We start from the raw sequence: 24,653 nt of genomic DNA on the forward strand, positions 1-24,653 counted from the left end.
TACCCAAATACTTATTTATTGTATTCGATATTTTTTTAATTGTTCTACCTTTTATGTGCATTGCATCTATCAGGTCATTATACTTGTCTATGCATTAAATGTATCGATGTAAAATGAAATAAAAGGAATAAAAATTTTGATGTCAATTTCATTTTTGGATATTTTTCTCAGATTTCACAAAAGTTTCTAAGCACAGTAATTGACTCTGACAATTGGAACTGGAGCCAATTTGAAGAATTGTGTTTTTTCATAAGAAATAAAAAATATTTTTGGTAAGTAAAAGTACTGCAGAAATTCGACTTTGACCCACCTACGAATCCTAGGAATTTTTATGTACGTAAAAACGAAGAAGACCTTGGTAAGTAAATTGAGAGTCCTTCTTGATCAACTTCTAAGCAGACCTTCAGTATAAAAAGTAAAAAAAAAGTCTAGATTGACAAAAATGGCAACAAATGTATGTTAAAACAAATGAAGTAAAAGATTTTGCATCAACACTAGGTGTTTCTTTAGACCTTTGGTATTAACTAACTATTTACGTAACTGGAACAAAAATATGCGAATAAGTGGAATAAGTGTTCTAGAAGTGCATGAGCTCTGTGCTTACGCTTTTGAGCAACGGAACAGCGCGGAGACAGAAAAAAATCATTCTTACTCGTACTAGTTACTAGAGACAATAATTAGCTGAGCTGGGTAGTGTAGTACTTCAAATTGAATACTTCAATTATTCTTGTAGGAAAGTCTGAAGCTGCTTAAAAATGTATTGCTTTGGTACGTAATAGTCAGCCGTGCACATTGGATCATTATCAAATTAGTTACTTGATTTGACCTCTGTTTTTTGACAGATTAAAACAAAATTCTCCACTTCATTTGCATAATGCTATGTTTAAGCCATAGAGTTACACTCGAGTGATATCAAGGTGGCGCTGTTATTATTTCAACATGTCTGATTTCCCATATATTTTTGTGGTTCCTCTGATCGACAGCACCACTATGCCAACTCTCGTGTGTAACTCTATGGGTTTAAACATTTCTTTGGATATGAATGATACAGAAATACAGAAATATTTATAAATAATGTAAAATACTGTTAAATAAAAAATTTCATTTGCAGAAATGAAAGTTGTAATTTTTACCGCTGCTGGCACAGGTAATTCATTCTTTCTTTCAATTCTATTAATTCGCTAATACGACATTTAGCTATTCATGTAATGAACACCACGTTAACTCAAAAACATCATAAATTTTTGTCGTCGCTTCGATAAGAGAAGATGATATATCCAAAGAATGCATTAGCGAACGTTGAGAGGCTGCCATTGATTTATTTACTCTAAATTTTTTACTGAACACAGCTGGTCCACAAACATACACGGCTTTCATACTAACATAGCACTGGCCCTAGCATTAACACTCGTATGTCCGACGTAAAAAAGTCTCCGGATACATGTATGTGTGGAAACGTGTATACGCATAGCTTCTGCCTCATCGAAAGAAATGCAAAGCCATCAGCCCTCAAATCTTTTCTACGTCAATGCTAGGAACAGTTCTATGATACTAACCAATCCAAAAACAAGCTATAACCTGTCTCTGCTACTTTAACTTAAAGTCTTTAAGTTCATCTATGGACGAACATAGCATGTGTCTACTGTTTACAACGTTTAGTTGTATTTATACATGAAGTAACACTTGAGGTAAGTTATCGATCAGGCTGTTTGATAACATTTGAAATTGAACATTATGTTGTCGGTATTTACCAAGGCTTACAAAGTTTGCAGCCTTGGTATTTACTTGGATTCGGTGTTAAACCAAAGTTTGTTTGATTAATTAACAGTTTCTTGAACAAATAATTAATAATAAAGCATAATTTATACTTCATTAATGATCCAGCCTCGTGTTATGTTATGCGGATCTAAGTTCGTGCTATTGCATGTATTTCAGTAATATCTTGGTTCGTGCTACCATACAAATCATAGGACAAAACAAGTTACAGTACCCATAGAGATAGACTCTATGAAATATTTATTTATTTATTTATTTCCATTCAAATGCATCCAACCCCATTGGCTAGCACAAAATCCAATCAATTAAATAATTTTTCTTGGTGAATTTTCTTCAATAAAAATATCGAAAACGCTTAGGTCGGTCCTGGGTAGCAATTTGTTAAAATACATATTCAGTTCTGACTGAATAATTAATTGAAATCAATTATTTCAAACGGACTTAGAATCAGTGTCGTATTTAGTTTCCTTTTGGCGCCCGAGGGCAGTTTCTAAATGGGGGCCAAATGTAAACGGTTGATTTGTTTCTTAAGAGACTTCATTAACAACCTTTTACGGCCAATAACAAGTGCAGTCTAGACCACCGGCTTAACATGACTTCCGATCAACGCCTCAAAGTATGCAAATTAATTGATATCAACCCTAAATGTAGACTAGACATACATACAATTTAATCGTATAAAGGCTACGTCAGCCACCCAAATTATGAAGCTTGAGTGAACTTTAGGACGTTACTAATGCGATGTAATCCATGCGGAATTGTATGCCACGAAAAACGAACCCTGGTAGAAGGCCAATACGTAACCACTTAGTCATCCCGTCCGAGGGCCAGCTATATTAATGTTCTGGGTGACTCAAAAAGGAAACGATTTTTGTAGATTAGGGCACCAAATTCTTTTGGGCGCCAAGGGTAAGGAGTAACTCATACGGAAAAGGAGGCACTGCTTAGAATATATTTTATATCCCATCCATCGCAATAAACTAAAATTCATATTTTTATCATTTCTCAAGTATTATAAGAATAGAATATTTCCATCGAAATTTGAAAGCATTAATTGATGATGAATTATTCAGTCTGGTAAAGCGACGTATCAGATATATTTTCCGACTATAAATTAGCTTCCTTTGTTCAGATAAAACTTCCTTGGTATGAATATAAATGTTTGTATGGTTAAGCGATTCGTGGTGATCGGGTAGATGACCGGAGATAACATCATTCCAAAAAATGGAAAGTATTCAGTCATTTTGATGTCGTAGCTAAAAGTTCTAATTGATGCCATAAAACAATGTAATGGCTCATAATAATAAAATAAAAAGCATATTAAACGGTGCAGTTGTAACCATAAAGTCCTGTGTAGTAGAGAGAAAATAGAAAAAAAAACAATCCACCCACCGTAGACCGTTTGCCACCAAAACCATTCATATAATAGTATTATATGAATGGTTTTGGTATTATACCTTTCTTCTTCCACTAAGATTATTTAACAAATTGACTAAATGTAAGATAATGAACATGGAATTTGATTCGTTGGATATGAGTATTTTAGGCTTTCAGACGAGGATATTTTCGTTGCATAGAGTGCGAAGCGATCCTATATAAATACAGCACGTTACATAGCCGGAATGTTTTGAAAATGTCGGTTCGTAATTTAATTAGTTATACTTTTATGATTTATGAAGTTAAATTTGTTCTGGATGACGCAAATTGCTCTTTCATGGTTATCCTTTTACAAATTTAAATTAATTGAGTTAACTGTTTGGATGAAGGAAGTTTAAGCAAATTAGTTAGATTGTTAAATTTTAAATGAAAATCAAATTTCTTGTTTCTTTATTGTTTGTGTTAACTGAATGAATATATGATGGAATTAGTATCTTAACATAAAATGAAATTATTTGATCAATGCAATAAAAACGTGCAGCCAATTAAAAGGCATCGCTGCTTTGCTGAAAAGCATTCATTTGGACGTTTTTTAAATGCTGGATTTTAGTTTACTTTTGATATCTATCCACCAGAATCCTTTTTCAAAAATATAGGACCGCAATAACGACCACGAATGTGTTTTCAACAGAAAATAGATTTGGTTGTAGCAGCTGACCAGCTGCTCTGAGAAAACTGAATAGTTTATGAAAATTTGAAACAAATACAACCAAAACTCAAGGTAAATATAGTGAGGAGGTAATCGGTCATGCCATATGTAACCGAATCAGATGTGTCTCCTCCCTTCGTTAAAAACAAAAAATGGAATAGAAACTCGAGCCATCTGTCGTGAGATAGCAAAAATATTTTGTGAAAACACAAGTGGCATCGAACTTATGTGCTACACCGCACGTCTGGATGGCATTACCTCCTCACTATATTAACCTTGCCAAAATTAATTTTTAAAAGCTAACACATTCGTGGTCGTTATTGCAGTCGTACATTTTTCAAAAAGGATTATGATGAAAAGATATCATCAAAAATGAAATACGAGACACGTAAATGTAGGCTAAAATTTTCCTTTTAGAAAAATGTACGACCGCAATAACGGCGTCATTTGTACGTTCTATAGATTAAGATTGGCTCGTTCGGTATGTGTTTTGTATGTAGATGGAAGCACGGGGTTTTGGGTGGGTTTTGAAATTCAGCCTCTCTATGTTGCCCACATTGCAATGTCAAACATATGTACAAGGTCTTTAGTTTGTGCTAGGTGAAGTCCTTTTTCACCAAGCGATCAACGTAACCTCTCAATTAAAATATCTTGAAATTATCAATAACGTGTGGCAACGTTCAACGTATAAAAAACAAAAACCAAAACCCACCAGAAGCCGGTGGCGATCTACTTGTCAACGGACAATACATTAACAAATTTCTTAGACTATTGTATGGTGGAATAACTTCACTCCGCATCCGCAAAGATAACTAAGACCAATTTTCTAAAACCATAGCACATAGAAAACTTTTTATTACTGCATCGATGGGAGGCCTTTCTTGAAAATTCTGTGTTTAGTTCAGTTCTACAGTAGTAAATTTTAGCTTAGAAACTTTTATTCCTTTTACTTACATACCACAGTTTCTCAATCCAAATAAAAGATTTCGAACATACCATGTACGTACTTCGCACATGTTACACACATTCATACTGATACTGCTATCTCGCGCACATAAGTGTATGTGTAATCGAGCTATGTTTCAATGTGATTTCATGTGGATTGTATTTGTGGATTGAATAACGTTGAAAAAAGAGGGAAAAAAATTCTAAGCTAAGTTCATCGGGTATTTGCTGAAATCGATGTGTCAACTACGAAAATTTAAACTCAAGAGATCGGTTCGATGTACCTTTGGAAACTTTTATATTTCATCTGTTAACGTCAGCTACGACAAAATAGACCTTAAGGTGTAGCTATATGTTTCATTGCTGCCAGTAGATTTAAATAGTCAATAACTCGACAAAAATGCACTTCGGGTCGAAAATGAATTTTGGTACAGGTTCAGGTTGAAATCCGGTTCACGTAGAACACACATTTGACTATATAAAATGCATAGTTATTGGCGATTTAAATCTGCTGTCAGTACTGAAAAATGTGAATTTCATTATTTCATGAATCCTTGACACCATCACTTTTAATGAAACAAACGTTATTTCCGTCAATTCTATTATTCATTCAATAAAATCTACCAAAATCAATAAAATCCACCAAAATCAATAAAATCCACCAAAATCAATAAAATCTAAATTTGGCATTGCTTGAATTCGTTTGTATGTTCTTGACTATTGCAGTATAACCAAAAAATGTTAATTATAATAGCAAATATGATCACAGCTACGTCCTCAACGTCTTTGCAAAAATTACAATTCTGTTTTAGTTGTATCCGACAAACACCTGCCTCCGACCGACTTTGTGATCTCAACCAGCTCTGCCGCAAAACAATCTGCGCCCTTCGGCTCTATTGGCTCCTTTGGAAGTTTAATTTCGTCCTCTCGTTCCACACGTTGGATCCGGTACTTGCCTGCTTTCTTTGGGTCTTTTTCCCATTGCTGTTGAATGTATTCGAATGGTGATCGATCTTTGAATAGTGATTGTAAACCTTTTGTAATTCGTTTGAAAAAGTTAACACTTCGAAATTTCGGACTCTCGACGAAATTAACCATCTGGACGTAAAGGTTGCCCAAATCTTTGTAATACTCGTCGCCAATTATTTCGTAGCTATCACGCTCAAAGAAATCGGCCGGATCATCACTTCTATACTTCCCTTCTGGTCCATAGAATATATTGCCGGGTAGCCATGTGTAAAATATTTGAAGCGCTCTTATTGCAGTGTCATGTTGATCTTTTCCAGCTATCGCTTTACAAAGATTGGCGGAAACTACTTTCTTATCATTTACATATGTTTTTAATATTTTCTTAATTTCTTCATTAATAGCACTTCTCAGGACACTGCTAACATCTTTCGCACTGGCGGCAAAGTTGAAAAATGTCCGCAAAAAGTTGTATGGAATAATATGGTGACGGGCTAACGTGATCTCTGCTGTTGTGCCCGGTAAAGCACCTTTGCTCGAGGGTATAATTTTCATGACTTTCGGTCGTTTGCCTAACTCAAAACACTTGAATTCATCGTCGTTGCATTGAATGAAAGCGACGAATGATATCACTATGAAGCAACTCAACAACAAATTTTTGTTCCACATATTATTCAATCACTTTTCACTTCTGGTTACCAACAACGTGTGTTAGGTTTCCATAAGAACTGTCTTGTTTATATGTGCCTTGTCCAGAGTATGAAAAGTTTTAGTTTCTTTTTATCGCAGCGTGACCTTTAGTGGTATACTATCTGTCTTTGACTTATTCTAGATAATACACGTAAAACATCAGAAAATGTTGCAGAGATAATAGCAGAACCGAATGATTATGTAATAATTATTGCGAAAATAGAAAGAGGTCAAAGACCCATAACAAAATAATCAGAGAAACTGCACATTTTTGTAAAAAACGAGCCATCAGAACAGTCGGAGCGTTTGCTGCGACTGAGCCCCGTACAAACCCGTATATCTATTGCGTACGTGACCCTAGTGCGTCTGTCACCCTACTTTGACCGTAAGACTATTGCGCCGGTTAAAGTAGTTAAAGTAAAATTATTATGTAATATGTACATCTAACAAATTGCGCATAGCGCAATTACGAAGCCCCGTACGACGTTCCTTTCAAATGAAACAAAAATTTCAAATCGCCCTAAAATTTTATTTTTTTGAAGGGCCTAGTATCGGCCTCAGATTTAAAATTTTTTTCAACTACATTCTATTCGGCCTTTGATTACCCCCCAAATGAAACAAAAATTACGAAAAACGGATGAAATTTGCTCGAGTTATATGTAAAATACACATAGGGCCCTAGTAGTGGCCTTAGTCCAAGGACCCAAATTTAATTTTTTTTCAACTACATTCTATTCGGCCTTTGATTACCTTCCAAATGAAAACAAAAATTACGAAAAACGGATGAAATTTACTCGAGTTATATGTGAAATACACATAGGGCCCTAGTAGCGGCCTTAGGCCAAGGACCCAAATTTAATTTTTTTTCAACAACATTCTATTCGGCATTCGATTACCTTCCAAATCAAACAAAAATTACGAAAAACGAATGAAATTTACTCGAGTTCTATGTAAAATACACATAGGGCCCTAGTAGCATTTCACTTCTAAGGCCCTAACTCACGGTCCACTCACCCGATTTAAAAAAAAACTTTTTTTTCCTGGATTGGTATTGACAATACCTATCATTTGCCGTGTCATTTACATTTCCATCGTTTATTTTGCCATAAATATCACCAAAAGACCTTAAATCATTTAGGTGGCCCTAACTCACGAAGGGCCGACCCGAATATGCCCATCTTCGAACTTAGCCTCACTATTTCGACTATCTTTCAGGGAAAAAAAAATTTTGAAATCGGATTTGATTTACTCAAGATATCGACGTGACAGACGGACAGACGGACAGACAAAATTTTTATTGCAGATTCGTCATCTATGAACATAGGCAAACACTTTGCCCTTACCGTCTGCTTCGAATTCCATCAATTACACACGGCATCGTAATCCTATAAGCCCCTTTGTACTTCGTACGGGGCTAAAAATTACCAAAGCGTGCGTTTCATAAATAAAAAAAAATCGAAAACAAATCCTCAGTACATAGCCTGGGAGCAGGAATATTCCAGACAACCAAAATAATCCGATAATTCCAGAAATTCCCGAAAATTCTAGAATTCCAGTTTCCCTAAATACTATCCTAATGTAGTCGATTTAGCTCTAAAACAACTAACAAGACCATTTCGATCTATTGTTGGGAAAATGGGGAATTTTCGGGAAAATAGGTCCGGAGTCTCTACCAACTAGAACAAGGAGAATAAAATCGTTTTTGCATCGGATTTTTTTTTAGATATGTTCGGTTAAATGTTGTAGGATCTTCTGAAACATGAAGTAATCACTTTTCTGGTAAAAATGTACATCCAAAATTTCAAGATTTTAGTGTTTTCAGGCTCAAATTCTTCCCGCTTCAATTAGTCCCCAGATGTGTTTTAGAGCTTCGGTAGAATTTAGGGTTTCCTTCTGGGCTTTTGGGATTTGGTGGTAGTAGGTTAGTTCCGAAAGGGACTGTAAGTGATAAGTGATGTCCAGCAAAATTTCGAAAGCCGATTTGAATTTAAAAAGTGGAATGCGTGGTTGTGGAAGGACTTAAGTGCTTTAAATGAGAAGGTGTCTAATTGTGACTCACTTTGCATGAGCGTTGTTCTGCTAAAAGTATTCTACTCTTTTGGTGGTTTCAAAACTTGTTCGATGTTAAGCGTTAGGGTGGCTCAAAATTTGAGGATATTTGTGGTTCTTATATAAAGATATGTAAAGGTGTGTGAAATTATGTAAAAGTTCTGTAAAAGTAGACGTTGTGTTGTGAGCGAGTAATAGGTGTGAGTAATAGGTGTATTTTGGTAGCCTTAGGGATATGGTTCATATACTAGTGTAAGTAGAGTCAACGCACTCCAATAGGCACAAGAACAGATTTTTTTAACGGTCAATTTGCCTCTTATTTTGTATGGAACGTGCGTAACGCAGTGGCCTAAACCAACATAAAAAACTGAATTTATATGAGAATTTTAGACTACTGCATCGTGGAGGCCTCTTATTTAATTCTGTTCACGTGCCTGTTCTCGGAGTGCGTTGGTAGAGTCAATTTTAGAAACACGACAATTTAGGATGTCCGCGATTTTATAGCAATTTTTTACTGACCTTACCACTCAGTCTGTAAGGAAACATCTACAGAAAACGGATACATATTCTACGGGATTATAATAGTGAATGTTTCCTGCGAAACCACAACAAAACACCAAAGTTATATTTTGAAGAATTTTCCGGTATTTCAAGTAAAATAAAATTTGCAACAAAAGCTGCTGGGTCTGATCTACTACATTTTCTAATTACCTCGTCTGGGAAACGTAATTCACATAACCTAAAACATATTGACAGACTAGGCGGTAGAAAAGTGTACACTGCATTGCTGATTCAAATCGAGTTAAATTTCAACGAGAACTAGCACAAAATTAAACTTAAAAATGAATTTCGGTAACACAAACCCCGGCTTGACATTCGGAAGTACCCAACCGGCAACAAATTTAGGATTAGCAGCACCGATTTCATCTTCTTCACCATTTCAAACAACAATCACAACACAATCGGCTCAACCGACTACAGGCTTTTCCATGCCAGCTACGTCAACAGTCAACAGCACATTTGGAGTGCCTACCGCAGCCACAACCTCTGGCACAACAGCAAGTCTATCATCCGTTCCCACCACAACGCTATCATCCGTTCCGGCCAATACCAACCAATTGAATTTCTGTCAGCTCGAAGAACTGATCAACAAATGGACGTTGGAGTTGGAGGAACAAGAGAAAATATTCATGAATCAAGCGACGCAGGTGAACTCCTGGGACAATATGCTGATTAGCAACAGTAACAAAATAATGTCGATCAACGATGCGGTCGAAAAGGTGAAAATTGAGCAACAAGCATTGGAACAGGAACTCGAATTCATTTCTGCACAACATTCCGAACTGGATGATTGCATCAAGCCGCTGCAAGAAGAATTCACCAAATCGTCTCACATTGATGTGGAAAAGGCGCAGACCTACATCCTAGCCGAAAATCTGGACACACAGTTGAGACAGATGTCCGAAGATCTGAAAGAAGTCATCGAACATCTGAATGAGGCGAACAAAAACGACAACGCGAACGATGATCCAATCGTGCAGATTGGTTTGATTTTGAACGCTCATATGAGCTCGTTACAATGGATCGAATCGTCAGCGTCGCAAATTACCGCACAGATCGACAATATTTCGAAGATGCATGATTCACTGAAGCGAGACAACGAGAAAACGTTCCGATTAACGTACAATGATTAGCGGGTAGATTTTGAGAGCGGGAGAGAATTCGAACCATTTTGTCAAGAGAAAATTCAACTTTTTGATGAAAATACACGGAGTAATGTGACCGAACTTAATTTTTTGATTTTTTTTTGCTCGGATGAATGCTGACCCAGACTGATACACTACAGCACTGCCAATCATCATACAACGATTTACAAGGCAACAATTTCAAGCTTTTGGAATATACACGAATGGTGCGTTGCACAGGTTTCGGGGCCCTGAGTAGTAAACATGGATCAGCTGGTCCAAACGACGTCTATGGTTCCGCTGCAGCCGCTTCACAAAAATGGAAAGTAATGGGAACAGGACAAATATTGGTGCACCAGGTATCTAAGGGTGCCGTGAGTTCAAATAACCACACCATAGGTCTTCACGACCTATCGTTAGTACAATATCAAAGGTAGACACGAATGAGTAATTTTTGTTTTTCTTCGATAAGTAATGAAGACTTTTGGAGTGGATATTTGAACTCACTACACCCTAGATACCTCTTGCACCATTCCTATGACTTTCTATTTTTTTATGAAACGGATGCAGTGGAACCACAGACGTTATTTGTGTACAAGAACTGTGTTACCTGGCGAACGGCATGTATTTTTGGTCCTCTCTTTGACAGTTTTCCTCGCTGTACTATGATCTTTGCCGTCGAGTGTTATTTAGTCATCTTATTATTCCCCCTATGACTGTTAGCATTTCTGAATTATCTGCAAGGTCTGCAAGTCTAACATCTTTCCATCCAAAGACTGGACCACTTCTGAATCTAAAGTGTGTTCTGTTGTCTGTATCACGACACGTATCTCAAGCTGTGTTTCACATATACAGGAACGCAACGCTTTTAACCAGGCTCGAACGGTAAATGAAAACACCCAGTTTATGTGTCCACATACTTTTGATATTACAAAAAATGATTTTTCCATCAGCGCAGCGAAACAAAACTTTTTTTTATTCAAAATGCACCACCACAAAACGATTGTCAACGAATGGCGGTTATTTTTCTGCAGTTGGTTCGTCGGCTTCACTACCAGCTGCATCATCATCTTCGTCGCCTTCGCCATTCCCTTCACCATCGAATTTCATTCCCTCCTCCTCTTCTTCGTCTTCGTCGCCATCGATTTCGGCATTCTCAGCCTCGGCTCGTTCCATTCGTCTGGCCAAATCGGCTTCATCAGTAGCAGTGACCACTTTCGGCTGTTTGGGGAGAGAAATTTTCTTAGTTTTTTTCATCGATTTCCAAATTATTTTTCTCAATCGAATCAAACGTACCGCCATTTGCACTTTGAAGACGCCACCCAACTTGGTAATAGTTTCGTTAATTTTTTCGATAGCTCCCTCTAGAGCTTTGAGCCCATCTACTTTTTCCGGTGTCGATGTGGTCATCACTGAAAAAAACGCAAAAACGAATAATGAATCGGAGTTCGTTGATTCTATTCGGATGACACATAAAACAGGGTTTCACTCGATCTTTCACAGGTCATCCGATGAATTGCATATCCCTGCCCTCGAAACCTTTTCTTTCTCTTAATCAATTCTCGGAAATGAAAACTCACCATAGAGTGGCGGAGCAATGAGATTGATTTTGATTGGAAGTTCTTCCGTCGACAGTTCCAAACCGGATCGGAGAGCAGCCTTCACTGCGTCGATACCTTCGTAGCCATAGCAAGCACACTCAATGTCAGCACGAATTTTGACCGCTTGTGAAGTCAACTTCCTTCGAATGTTGTTCAACAATACGTCCCGCGTATTCTCTTCCAAACCACATTCATCCAAAATCGATGGATCACTGAGGGACGAAAGAGTCAAGTTAAGGAATCATATGGAAAGTGCACCCAGCGCATTTTTTCGGTCTACTCACATCACAGCTTGCTTGAAAACATCATAAGCGGCTGCTTTGCTCTTATATTTTTCCTCGAAATGCCAAGCCGTCTTTTGGTACAATTCCTCCAATTGTTCATTCGACTCGAACTTCAAAATATCGGCTACGTGTCGCAATATTGAATTCACCGCCTTGGCTTTGGCAAAACGTTCCGTACACTTTTCAACATCTTCGGCCGATACACGACGCTTCGACAAATCAATGTAACCTGAACGAGCGTGAATGTCATTGGCATCTAAGCATCCAAATCAGATCAAAATTTCACACAAACCTTTCTCTTTGTCCACACGAATGACGACGACCGGTTCAGTTTTGCCGACACGGATCAATTTGTTTATTGATCGAATACGACGTCTGGACAATTCCGATAGCAAGATCATGCCCTCGATGGCACTATTGGGAGTACACAAAAGTCGCTTTTTAGAATACGAAAAGTGGTTTTCATCGACAACGGAGATACTAACTTGTATTCCAGTAGGTAAACGTATGCGCCCATTTCGGCGATTGCTCGCACATTGACCATGACCACATCTTCGACCTAATTCGAAAGAGACGCAGTCGGTTTATCAAGGTATGCATTAGGTGAAACAAGTAAACAAAACATCTGAAAATGAAGTCGCATCTCTCTCACCTCTGGATACTTTTCTTTGTAAAATCGACAAGATAACACCACCATTCTGCTAAACTGTTCGTGTGCGACCTAATTTCCTGTAAAAATGATTAAATTCTCATTTAGCAATTTGACCGAAACATTGCCTGCTGCTCAGAATGTAAATTTTGTGTAAACGTCAATTAATCGAAAGTTAGGTTATTCCTGTTCAACACTTTTCGAATGGAAATTGGCGTTGAAGTGGACACATTTCCGTTTAATTTCCACTTATAGCCCAAAATAGACACATTACAGCTTCACTTTTCACAGTACTACCTTCAATAATATATGCGAAACCGCTTCAAATGCAAGATTTAAAAATCTGATGTAATATACATGTGGCAGAAGGACCAATACGAATACTGAAAGATCGGATTTATACTTTTTGATGTCAAAAATGTCTGTCAAACGTCGCCGCCCGGTGACGCACAATCGATTCCCAGCAGAAAAGTTTAGTGTTAATAACCAGGCTCCAACTTTTGGGTTGGTCAGATCACTCTTGACTGACGAAATTTTCAGAGTAAGTTTATTGCGTTAACGGACACGAGACATTGAAAACTGAAAAGACACTTTGGTCCTAGCGTTCATTGACAGTTGCAGCAATCGTGTCTTTGGATAGAAGAATTCCTAATATCATCTGACAGTTCCGACATTTTCGTCATGAAAAGAAGGACCAAAACATACATTATGCCACTCAACATCATAATATGCAAAATTTGCAAACTTTGGATGCCTCTGTGGCATAAAACGTTGTATACAACTTGTGTCATAATTACAGTAATTTGCACCTCGCACATCACAGGATAAATTCATCACTTCCAGTCCTTGCCGCCCTTGTCCGATAGTTCCAAGGTCAGAACTTCATCCATAGAGACATAACCAAAAAATTATGGTGGACAAAATGTTCACAAAAGCATAGATGTTACGAATCTACGGATGCTGTAGGTTCCAATTTGCGGTTTGTCAGAAATCGCTTTTCCAACGCGTACGAGCATAGGTCTGGGCATGGGCGTGGTCATTTAAAAGCATAATGTTCAAAGATCACGGATGTAGCCTAAATTTTCAAAATCTGAGTTTTTCTAATTTTTTCCTATTCTGGAAAAACGTGGCGCAAATTTAAGTTCAATAGGCTGTATTTACGGACAGTATAGTAAAGATAAAGATAAATTTCTTGTCAACAAATCACTTCCTTGTCGAATCAACACTTGAAAGAGTCATTGGATGTGCATCGTGTTGGTTGCATCACGGCAGAAGCGGTTTATTTTTGAAACGTCAAATAAGAAACCTAATACACCGTATGAAAATGAACTCAAACGAACACTGATATAAGTTACTCTGTCGTGATTGCATTCTTTGAGATCTCATGCATAAATTGAGTCTATTTTATGAACCATAAACATTAATGTCCTGGGTCAAACTGGACAGATCCGTGCATTTTTCGAAAATTATTTCAATGTTGGACCTTTTAGAAATGGAATTCGTAAGGCCATATAACGATTTACTTGATATATGTTTTATAAGAAATCTTTTACTTTATTCATTTGAACATATCATTTCACCGTGTAAGACCATGTTAACTGGGAGGTCCTCCCTTATTTCCCTCATTTCTGTCGATAAACAGATGATTATACCATTCAGCGCGAAAATAAACAAACTGTCTAGTCCAATTTTATACACGTTTCGATGATCTATTCCAATTTTTCGACCAAACGTCAAATTCTGATTTCTTCTCTCTTTTGTAAAAATGGCTAATGTCATTTGATTGCTATGATTTTATTTTTTTTAAATTCAATTCGAATATTTGATAAAACCGGACTATATTTGTGCGGAGTGGAAAGTGTAGTGGAAATATTGTGTGGCTACGGTGATTTATTTATTGCAAAAACAAATTCCATGTCAAAAAAGTGAATTGAATTTTTTCAATTAAAAATGGCTGTCGATTCTTATTCCAGTGAAAAAACCACAAAATTTCACTGAAAACCAGACAAATACAGTCGAATACCATTCGATTCGTGTCAAAAGTTACAAATTACTAGTGTAAAACCAATAAATTCGAGTGAAAAAATACAAAATTTCGGTGAAAACAGTGAAAACCATAGTGGAAAACCGCCAGCATCAGTCGCTAGGGGGTCAAATATATATATCGCGGCATTGTTGATAAATGGTTTTCACAGCAACATAAATAACGTAGAGTACGCGAAGTGATTTTATTATGGACCCTGAAGAAATCAATCTCGATGTTCTGACGGATGATTTTGATGGTTGTTCGGATGGGGATGATGATGGAGATGGAGATTATGAATTTATCAACGAAGGCGGTTCCAATCAACTTGCAGGAAGTGAGTTTTTGATGAAAAAATCCTTTTTTTTTGGTTCTTGTTGTCTGCTGATACTAACTGATTGTAACCGAAAATTTGTTACCGCAAATATTTTGGTAACGTTGACCATCTAACTGTATTTCATTGAATGACTAACCCTCGGCCCATTTTCGTGTTGTATACTAAATATAGTGTTCTGCTGAAGGCCTTACCCCTTTTTCGTTTTAAATTTGATCTGAGCTGAATATTAAAAAGCTTCTCCAGTCGGTTAACAACAGTAAAAATGTGCAACCTACCGCGTAGACAATAATGAATCATCACCATAAATATCAGTACACCACCATCGAAATTTCCAATTTATACGAAATGATAACGATGCGATAGAAAGAGGTTGTTGCAGTTTACGTACTTCACATATTTATGCCGATCAATAAAATGTGATGCAAGCCATTAGTTAGTGGATAAAAATGTTTCGAAAGAGTTGTGAATGTGGAAATAATTTGAGTTTGACGTCGATATATCACTTATATTATGGGTTAGTTAGGTCGTCGTAGGGTTTTGTGACTACCGATTCATTTACAACAAATATTAGAAGTATTATTGTACCGATTGCAGATCTACCTATTGTAATTGCTGGTGACTTTCGTAGAATTAAATTTTTCGAGAAATGCTCTTTGCAGAACAAAATCATATAAAAATTCTTAGAGGTATAAAAGTCACGTGCACCGATTCCCTCAAATTTTCAGCGCAATTACTTTCCGGTATTTATCGACACTGTCTTAAGTTTTCGCTATTGACAGCGATCCTGTCCTGCATGCATACCTCATAAAGACAACCATTGCACGTTATTCTACCATTATATGAAAAGGGCAATTGAAATAGTGCTTTAGCCGACAGACCAGTTTCTCAAAAAAAAAAATTAAAAAAGTTTTTCCGCGAAATGTAACCTAAAATCAGCTGGAAAAATTATTTCCATGCCATCATTTCCAACGCTCCCTTTGGTCTAACCCGCTTCTCCGAAGCACTATTTCAATGACCTGTACAACAAAATTTTTATTTTCAAACATCATACTTCATGTGGCGACTAATCCCATCATTTTGATATAAACTTGGTTTCTCTACGGCTTAATGCTGACTGAGTATTATACTAGGCGTAGCCTCGTTATGGTTATCATATTGTTTATAAACAAAAATGTCCGATTTAACTTTTTTCGTCTAACATGCTGTAACATGAAATTGGTTTGAAACCCTGGTCTTATGAGGGACTAATATGCACACAGACTCCCGGTCAATTAGCGCTTCGACAATTTTTTTAATAATTAGAGAAATAGTACTTGACGTCATTAAGACTCCGAGTTTTCTTTTCTGTGACGTCAAGTTTCTTTAATTCTTGAAACTCAGACCTATGGTTTCCACTCAACGTATGTGAGAGCCATGAGAGAGCGAGCTGTCGAGTAAACAAAGCAAAAGGTGAAAAAATTCGTATATTTATTTTAAATGCGACAAAAAAGACTGCTCACAATTATGGCGCAGCCGGTAAAACATCGATCTTTTCTCAAAAATTAAAAACTACAGTAAATAAATATCATCGATCTTCTTCTTCCCTAAATTCAATTTTGTTTCTCGCACTGAGTACTTTGTTGGTAAATTGAAATCAAGCCTTACCTCGGTGAGCTTGAAAAAAGTTTAAATAAAAAAGTTCTTGTACAGTCACTCTGTGCAAAAGTGTTTGTAGGGACGAGACAAAAATTTTTTGTTCCGGCACTAGACAAAGTTGACGGTAAATTTTAAAAATATTTGACAAAAGCGAGTCTTCTCCGTACATTTTTCAAGTTTTCCAGAAAGTGATGAAAAAATATTGTTGCATACAAGCGTCTGTTAATTTTTAATTAATCGGTTTTCAAAATTCCACGAGTGTAATTAAAAATCTTACTTTAGTCAAACTTGACAGGAGAACAAAAGAAAATTTTGAGTTAGACATATTATTATAAATTACGTGCACCCTGCCGTCAAGTAACAAAAAATAAAAACCACTCAACGTCGCTTCAGTTTTATGTGTTTTTTTTTACACTTAGAAAGTCTTCGGTTCTCCGCATTTTGAAATGTCTCATTGAATGCTCTTGAGTTCCATGACTTTTCACAAATAATTCGAAGATTTTGTTTCTTTACCTAAAGTTTCAATTAGAGGAAATTAGTCTTTAGGTCCCTATGCGACAATTAACAGTCTACAATCAAAATTCTCCTCTCAATTCTACTAATTTACTTAAGCGGGTACTACAAACTTTAAGTTGATTTAAACTCCTCTTCAAAATCAGAGATGTTTTTCAAGGTAGGACCTATTATGGAAAATTCATCTACGAAAATCTACTGAAAACTGACTGACTTACTTACAAATTTTTGTTGACTATAAAAGGCTACATAGCAGTAACATGAAACATTCCGAATAATGTTTTAAAGGTTCAAGCAATTTCTGGAAAGAACTGAGCATTTGTAAAATTATGTCTTCAGAAGTGAAATGCGACAGGATATAGATCTAATAATCCAAGAGCATAGTGTGCTAATATCGATTGACCAATGGCATAACACTTTGTCCCTTGTATTTTTAATCTTCAGCATATAGCAATGACACTGCGTTTATACGCAGGGCCGTACTGGCTACCAAAAGACCCATTGGACGATGTATACAAAAAAAAAATCAAAATGTCAGAGAAGTAAAACTTTCACGAAAAAAATTGAAAAAAGCACATCGGTCAATGCCCGGAATCCTACTTCATCCAGTTCGGGCCTGATGTATACGTTTCTCGCAAACAAACATCGAAATCAATTTTTGAATGGTGTTGTCGTTAAAAGTTATTACAAAACAAAAACAAGCTAAGCAAAACGAAAAACAGAATTTCAAAGCCATCAACCTCGTCAGCAACGCACCTCGTTGTGACTTCATCAATTTTTTTTTATGTGAAAGTTCTTTTAGTACTGAGGCTATGTAAAATCTAAAACAAACTCGTAAAAAGTAATTTGAATTCTAAGTAGAAAGGCAAATCAATCTTTGAAAGCAGTTTAACAGAGTGGATACTTTTGAGCTCTAAGAGAATATTTAACTAATGATCACTGATCGGATTCACCATTTTTTTGCAACGAAGAAAACATTATGTCTCTAAGAAAGTCTTCAACATATTGTTGACTGTGATACACATAGTGACATAGTAAACAAAGAGCAATCAAGGCAGTATACACAAAGGCTTTAGAGGTACAGCTTATCATATAATTTCCGTCAATAAAGTAGTGATCAGTTGTAAATGAATAGAAGTTTACTTACTGTTGCTTCCCAGATTACGCAGTGTTAACGGAGAGAGATTTCAGCTCAGATCAACCTAACTGGTTGCAGGCAATGTCAAAATGACTGTAAATGACATACAAATTAGTATATTGATATGATTAAAGCGAGATTACTGGAGACTAGGTAATTTTATCTTTCCCTGTGGGTATTTTCCATTGAATATTTTCATTTATAGATGTTTGTCATATTGCCAGGCAACTTAAGATATTTAACTGATTCAAATCATAGAGTGTTTAAGGAGAGAGAAAACCCGTTAAACTTAACTTGTCTCGAAGTCATGATTCACTTTCTTATCTTGTTCAATTATATCCGCTTTGAAATTGATATATCTTAGAAGGAAAAAGTGAATGGATTGACAACGATGGAAGTTGTAACTATAAGTGAGATCGGTCGAAACTCTCCACTGCACTGAAAGGAAAGTCTGGATGTTCGCTTGCTAATTACCACCAAAGCTTCAATTTGTGAATTCCTTTTTGTCAAACTTATTTTTGGACGTGTTACCATGCAGATTAAACAGCTGAATAAATTGCCACTAATGACCGTTTTCAATGTTTCGTTTTCATTAACAAAACTCTGCCCATCACAAAACTAAAACAATAAATCGAACATTGGCTATTCACCTATTAAAGGTTAATGATATTCACCGTGTGTTAATGTTCCATTAACTCGTCAAGTGTTCAAATTCGATTCCAGCCGAGAGTGCTGTTACTTTAACACTCAGTTTCTTCTTTCGTTTCACTTGCCAGTTAAACACCGAACTCTTCCAGGAGCAGCGTCAACACCGGCTTCTTCTTGTGCCTCGTCTCCATCTATTTTAGGTGACGATACATCGTCACCTAATCGTAGCATATATTCAGGCATTCTAAGCCATGGTGGTACAACTTTGGTATTTTCAGGTTCAGGTGGAAAACCACATTCGATTCGTCGTGGACCCGGTCGTCCTAGAAAAGAGTTTTTACCCGGTCAACGGCAGATATCACGTGAAAATCGTGTAGTAAAACGTGTACGTGGCGGCGGAAACGGCAACGGATCTATGCGTGGCGGCATAGGACAAAAACGTAAAATTTACAGTCAATGGTCACAAAATATCGGTCTAATGAATCAAATAGCTCACACTCAGGATTCATTTTTGTCGGGACTGTTGCTAGCATCGCCCGTCGACGAATCTTCGAATAATACAATGTTGAGTACGTCGAGTACACCGTCGACGCCGATCGATCACGAAATGAGTATGGTGCCATTTCAAGCGTCTGAAAAGATAATGCAACCACCCGATGAGCCTCCATATTTTCCGGAAAAGTATCCCGGTAAATTGTGCGTTTTATGTTGTCTCGGCGAACGAAGTCAACTGGGACAAGGTGAAATGCTCCGCATCGAAGTAAACGAATCAGAAGCCGACATCGCCTCGTTGAGCTCATCTTTAGAGGACAGACAATCAGCATCGATGCAAGACGATAAAAACCAACGGGGTTTAACTGGTCCACAATTGAGTAATCGGCGCCAGAAGGGACTGAACAAGTGCAAGTAATAATGACCGGGTCAATGTCTAATTTTTGTCGTGTCAAAAAAGTGTTTTCTCTTCCAATAGAAATCCTGTCATGACATCGGAATACGTCGACGAACTTGAAAAGGTTGGCCATCCGGAGTCAATAGAGTTGGTTCAGTTACACGATTGCGGATACATCTACGTTCACCGGTCTTGTGCGATGTGGTCCATTAGTGTCATTCGTGATCCATCTGGAACATTGGACAATATTCCAGCAGCAGTTTCGTTGAGTTTAACTAGAAAATGCACCTTCTGTAACAAATTTGGCGCGAGCACATCGTGTAAGATGTCTTGCCCGAAGTACTTTCATTTACCTTGTGTCGCCGCTTCTGGTGGATTCCAAATTATTCAAAGTTTAACCGTCTTCTGTAAAGAGCATCTTGGTCAAGTGCCGTTAGTCTGTGAGTTGAACTGCCGACCTATTCAAATGCGTTCCGCTTTCATTGACATTATTGTTTTGCAGGTACCGAGGACATAAATTGTCGCAGTTGTCTCGGATTGGGCGATGTATCGAATTTAATGATTTGCTCCATGTGTGGCGATCACTATCACGGGTCTTGCATTGGTGTTGCTCAGTTGCCAGGCGTTCGTGCCGGATGGCAATGTAAATCGTGCCGACGATGTCAAATTTGTAGAGTTCCTGATTCTACTGAGGGTCGTTCTCTGGCCTGCGAACAATGCGACAAAACTTATCATGCCAATTGCCTTCGACCAATAATGACTTCGATACCAAAGTATGGATGGAAATGCAGGGTGAGTTCAGTTTCAAATGGTTTGATAGTTCCTAATCTCACGGAGGTCATTTCATTTCTTACTCTTATTCGAAATTTCAGTGTTGTCGAGTATGTTCGGATTGTGGTTCACGTACACCCGGAGCAGGAACGTCTTCAAGATGGCATGCTCATTACACTGTTTGTGATTCGTGCTATCAACAACGCAATAAAGGATTCTCGTGCCCCATCTGTCATAGAGCTTATAGAGCAGCCGCCTATCGAGAGATGGTCAAGTGTAGCATATGCAATAAGTAAGAAAACCATCGCCGTTGTCCACAATTCCTCTTAACTGATTCAATCTCTCGTTCAGATTTGTTCATAGCACCTGTGATGCTGAAGCCGAACTGTCGGCATACCACGCGAAAAAGGAAATGCAACCAGAGTACGAGTACTCATGTCCGCCGTGTAAAACGTTGGTACAAAGTGGACGAATTGCAGCTACAATGAGACGCAACAGCAGCATCGACGAGGAGAGCTTATCGGCGTCACAGGAAAGTCTTTACACCGACGATGTGCCCATGGAAACCGAAAGTAGTGAAAAATTGCCGGATGTTGGTTTGGGTAAAGGAAAACCATTTGTTGCCAGCAAAGATGCTAAAAAACGCTTAGGCCTACCTATTGGACAAACTGGTGGTCGGCCGAAGGGTGTCGGAAAGATACCGTTCCAAAAGCGACAACGTTCGTCCGACCTTACACGCAAACGTGGTGCGAAAACAAAAATGCGTGGAATATTCGGTGTGCCTGGCTTGGGTCTGCAACGACCAACTTCGGATTCAACGAGTAAAACAGACGATGAGCCTGGCGTTGAGAATCGTTTAGTTTTGTGTTCAGCCAAAGATAAATTTGTGTTGACTCAGGATATCTGTGTGATGTGTGGTGCCATCGGTACCGACCAAGAGGGTTGTCTTATTGCGTGTGTTCAATGTGGACAGTGTTACCACCCATATTGCGTTACTGTTAAAGTGACCAAGGTGATTTTACAGAAGGGATGGCGTTGCTTGGATTGTACAGTGTGCGAAGGATGCGGTCAAAAACACGATGAATCCCGACTGACCTTGTGCGACGAATGCGATATATCTTATCACATTTACTGTATGGATCCACCATTGGATTTTGTTCCGACGGGCGTGTGGAAGTGCAAATGGTGTGCCATTTGTCAAAAATGCGGAGCAAATTCGCCAGGTTTCAATTCCATTTGGCAAAATAGTTACAGCGAGTGTGGGCCATGTGCTAGTCAAACAAGCTGTGCTTCGTGTTCCGAAGGCTATGCGGATGGAGAGCTTATTATTCAGTGCACACAGTGCGAAAGATGGCTACATTGTTCGTGCGATTCAATCAAAAATGAAGATGACGCCGAATTATGTTCAGAAGAAGGATACACATGCCTATTGTGCCGTCCACGTGATCTTCTTCCGCCACACTTAGTTCCGAAGAAGAAAGCTCTCGCAATTTTACCAGCACCGCCTCCACCACAGAAATCACAACCCGCTGCGATCAAAACGGAAGAGTCAAGCGACTTAAATGCTGCCTTAGGCTTAGACAAAAGCCGTTGCGTGGATGGAATTTGGCTCAGCGAAAGAGGACAGGAACAGATGCGATCTTTGCAGGATCCTTTGAAAGAAAGGAAAAAGCGAAAAAACAAACTGTTGATGGTCGAACCGCCTCCTGTTATGTCGTCTTGTCATGTCATGGATGCTATTGAATCCGTTGTGGCTGGTAGCAGTTTAAATAATTCCATGGACGATGTGAAATTGGAACCGTTGGATCCGCGAGAAGAGGCAGAAATTTACAAGGACGGAATGGTCTGGGACAAATCTGAATCAAGTCCACCGGAAGGATTCACTTTGTGCACAAACGAGCAAGGTACAGTGGTTCTGCGAAAGAAACGCCAGAGAAATTTACAAAAACTGGGAATTGGTGGATTCAATGTTCGCAATCGAACATTCCGGAAAGACGGTCCGAACAAAGACGATGGTGACGATACGATGGAGCAATCGTCGAACCATTGCACCGACAATACCGATAAAAAGAAGAAACCCGCACGAAGAAAGCCGAAAAGTAAGCTGACCGAAACATATCCTAGCTATTTGCAAGAGGCATTTTTCGGTAAATCTTTGCTGGATACGACAAAACCCAAATTTGAATCGAGTAGTAGCGAGGACGAAACTAAGAGCAACGTTTCGGACGACAAGACAATCAAACTTTCGATGGAAGAATTGAAAATGATCGAGGCAATGCGTGCGAAACAGCAACAGCAACAATTGCTCGATGAGCAAAAGAAGGTAGCAGCTGCTACAGCTGCAGCAGCCACCAATAACCAGAATGTTCAAATGAAAACGGTGCAGCAAGCTGCTCCCAGAGTGACCAACATTAAATTGGATCCGTCACTAGGTTTAGCTGACGATATCGACAATAGCGACACAGAAGCTCTGAAGGATATTTTGCCTACTGATTTGCTAGACAACGATCTAGTCAGTCGAATTATGAATGAAGACGAGGAGCTCACAAAGAATTCGAGTAAGTGTAACCTGGCATCCAATGCCCGTTGAATCGACTAATTTCCGCGATTATTTCAGGTACATTTGACGATATAACCGATGATCGGGAACTATCCAATCTCGAACGAAAGGATGAACTCGCCGACATTCTTAGTCCTCATTTTAATCTAGAATTTAAGATGGATGGCAATGATGTGGAGGAAATTTTCAAGGGTGTTTTAACCGATGAGTCACAGGTACTTGAAACGATCCAATTCTACCCGAAAAGCATTTGCTCCAATTTCCAATATTCTCTGATATTCTGCAGGAATCTCAGGACCAATTAACTCAAAGCCTTAACAAACCCGTCATGAACAATGGTATGCCCCAGATGGACATGTCACCGAATCTAAATATGGTGACTTCGTCCAATGCGAATATGCAAGGACAACAAATGATGCAACAACCGATGCAGTCTCCCCTGATGTCTCATTCGCCAATGGGAGCAAGCAATCCCATCGTTCAACAAATGAACCGACAACAACCTCAACAAAATCAACTACAAATCGGTCAACCGTCAGTCATGATGCCTCACCAGCAACCGCAGCAAATGCAAATGAATCCAATGGCTGGCGGTAGTAATCCAATGCAACAGAGACCGCAACAACAACAGCAGCAGCCGCAGACACAACAGCTACAGCAACAACAGTCGCCACAACAGCCACAAATGGGGTACCAAAATTACTATGCCAATTTCGGCAACAGGTAGGGATGGATGGTTGACTGCGAATATGAGTGCTGCCAATTTTATTTAAAATTCGCGAATTAAACTAATTTTCTAATGCTCTAACAAACCACACACATACACACACAACGTCTAACCCTAATTTTCATTGCTTTTCATTTTTAATCGCACAGCTCACGTTCCATCCTTGCTTATTGCTACTGTTAAAAGTAGAAATTATTTTTTGGTTTTATTTTCGACATGGAAGACGATTGCACGAAGATTTGTCGAACACGAGATGTTAAAAAAAAAACGAAATTCATTGTACCAGTACTTGTACCAGCAGTCGGACTCCTATTGTTCTTCATTGACTTTTTTATGAATGGAAGAACAGTAGGTGACCGACTACTAGTACATGTCCAGAGACTGGTGCCGCCACTACGACATTTCGGGTTGAAAAGGAGAATTCTGAAGAATCCTCACTAACTCACGAATCGATTCTAAACAAACAAGATTGTCACCAGTGCACCTGAACATTAAATTTTTTCGTTTGCGAGTGGCAAAACTAAATGTACTGTTCTGACCTTTTCAATTTAATTTCTATCACAGAAGTATTAACGTCACTTTCAATAACGATGATGTTGAGTGACGTCACTCCATCGTAATGCATGTTAACTGATCATATTGTCAAAGTGACGATAGAGTTTCACCTAATCAACACATTTT

The 24,653-nt window shown here is 38.2% G+C and overlaps 3 protein-coding genes across 9 annotated transcripts in view; 2 read left to right on the forward strand and 1 right to left on the reverse strand.

Moving 5' to 3' along the window:
* The first annotated feature begins 9,171 nt into the window (after nucleotides 1-9,171).
* On the forward strand, nucleotides 9,172-10,299 carry LOC119071046 (nuclear pore glycoprotein p62). The gene has a single exon (XM_037175648.1). The coding sequence runs from the start codon at nucleotides 9,355-9,357 to the stop codon at nucleotides 10,204-10,206; it is 852 nt and encodes a 283-aa protein (XP_037031543.1). The 5' UTR covers nucleotides 9,172-9,354; the 3' UTR covers nucleotides 10,207-10,299.
* Nucleotides 10,300-11,100: 801 nt separating this feature from the next.
* On the reverse strand, nucleotides 11,101-13,165 carry LOC119071049 (eukaryotic translation initiation factor 2 subunit 1). Its single transcript, XM_037175656.1, has 8 exons — nucleotides 13,029-13,165; nucleotides 12,735-12,811; nucleotides 12,568-12,641; nucleotides 12,375-12,496; nucleotides 12,083-12,311; nucleotides 11,778-12,010; nucleotides 11,494-11,609; nucleotides 11,101-11,418 (listed from the first exon to the last, which is right to left on the reverse strand). Exons 2-8 carry the CDS (start codon nucleotides 12,777-12,779, stop codon nucleotides 11,218-11,220), a joined length of 1,020 nt encoding a protein of 339 aa, XP_037031551.1. The 5' UTR covers nucleotides 12,780-12,811; nucleotides 13,029-13,165; the 3' UTR covers nucleotides 11,101-11,217.
* Nucleotides 13,166-14,478: 1,313 nt separating this feature from the next.
* Nucleotides 14,479-24,653, forward strand: part of LOC119071047 (histone-lysine N-methyltransferase 2C-like) — a 30,797-nt gene continuing 20,622 nt past the window's right edge. For 5 of the 7 annotated variants that reach the window (XM_037175649.1, XM_037175652.1, XM_037175653.1 and 2 more), the window contains exons 1-8: nucleotides 14,479-15,091; nucleotides 19,304-19,931; nucleotides 19,996-20,354; nucleotides 20,417-20,706; nucleotides 20,787-20,977; nucleotides 21,037-23,243; nucleotides 23,303-23,460; nucleotides 23,532-23,968. In XM_037175649.1, coding sequence (XP_037031544.1) covers nucleotides 14,965-15,091; nucleotides 19,304-19,931; nucleotides 19,996-20,354; nucleotides 20,417-20,706; nucleotides 20,787-20,977; nucleotides 21,037-23,243; nucleotides 23,303-23,460; nucleotides 23,532-23,968 — 4,397 coding nt within the window. In that variant the 5' untranslated portion in view covers nucleotides 14,479-14,964. The remainder of the gene's footprint in view (nucleotides 15,092-19,303; nucleotides 19,932-19,995; nucleotides 20,355-20,416; nucleotides 20,707-20,786; nucleotides 20,978-21,036; nucleotides 23,244-23,302; nucleotides 23,461-23,531; nucleotides 23,969-24,653) is intronic. The other 2 variants (XM_037175651.1, XM_037175650.1) reach the window with 2 other exon arrangements.

The sequence above is a fragment of the Bradysia coprophila genome, assembly GCF_014529535.1.
Source record: "Bradysia coprophila strain Holo2 chromosome IV unlocalized genomic scaffold, BU_Bcop_v1 contig_106, whole genome shotgun sequence".
NCBI lineage: Eukaryota > Metazoa > Arthropoda > Insecta > Diptera > Sciaridae > Bradysia > Bradysia coprophila.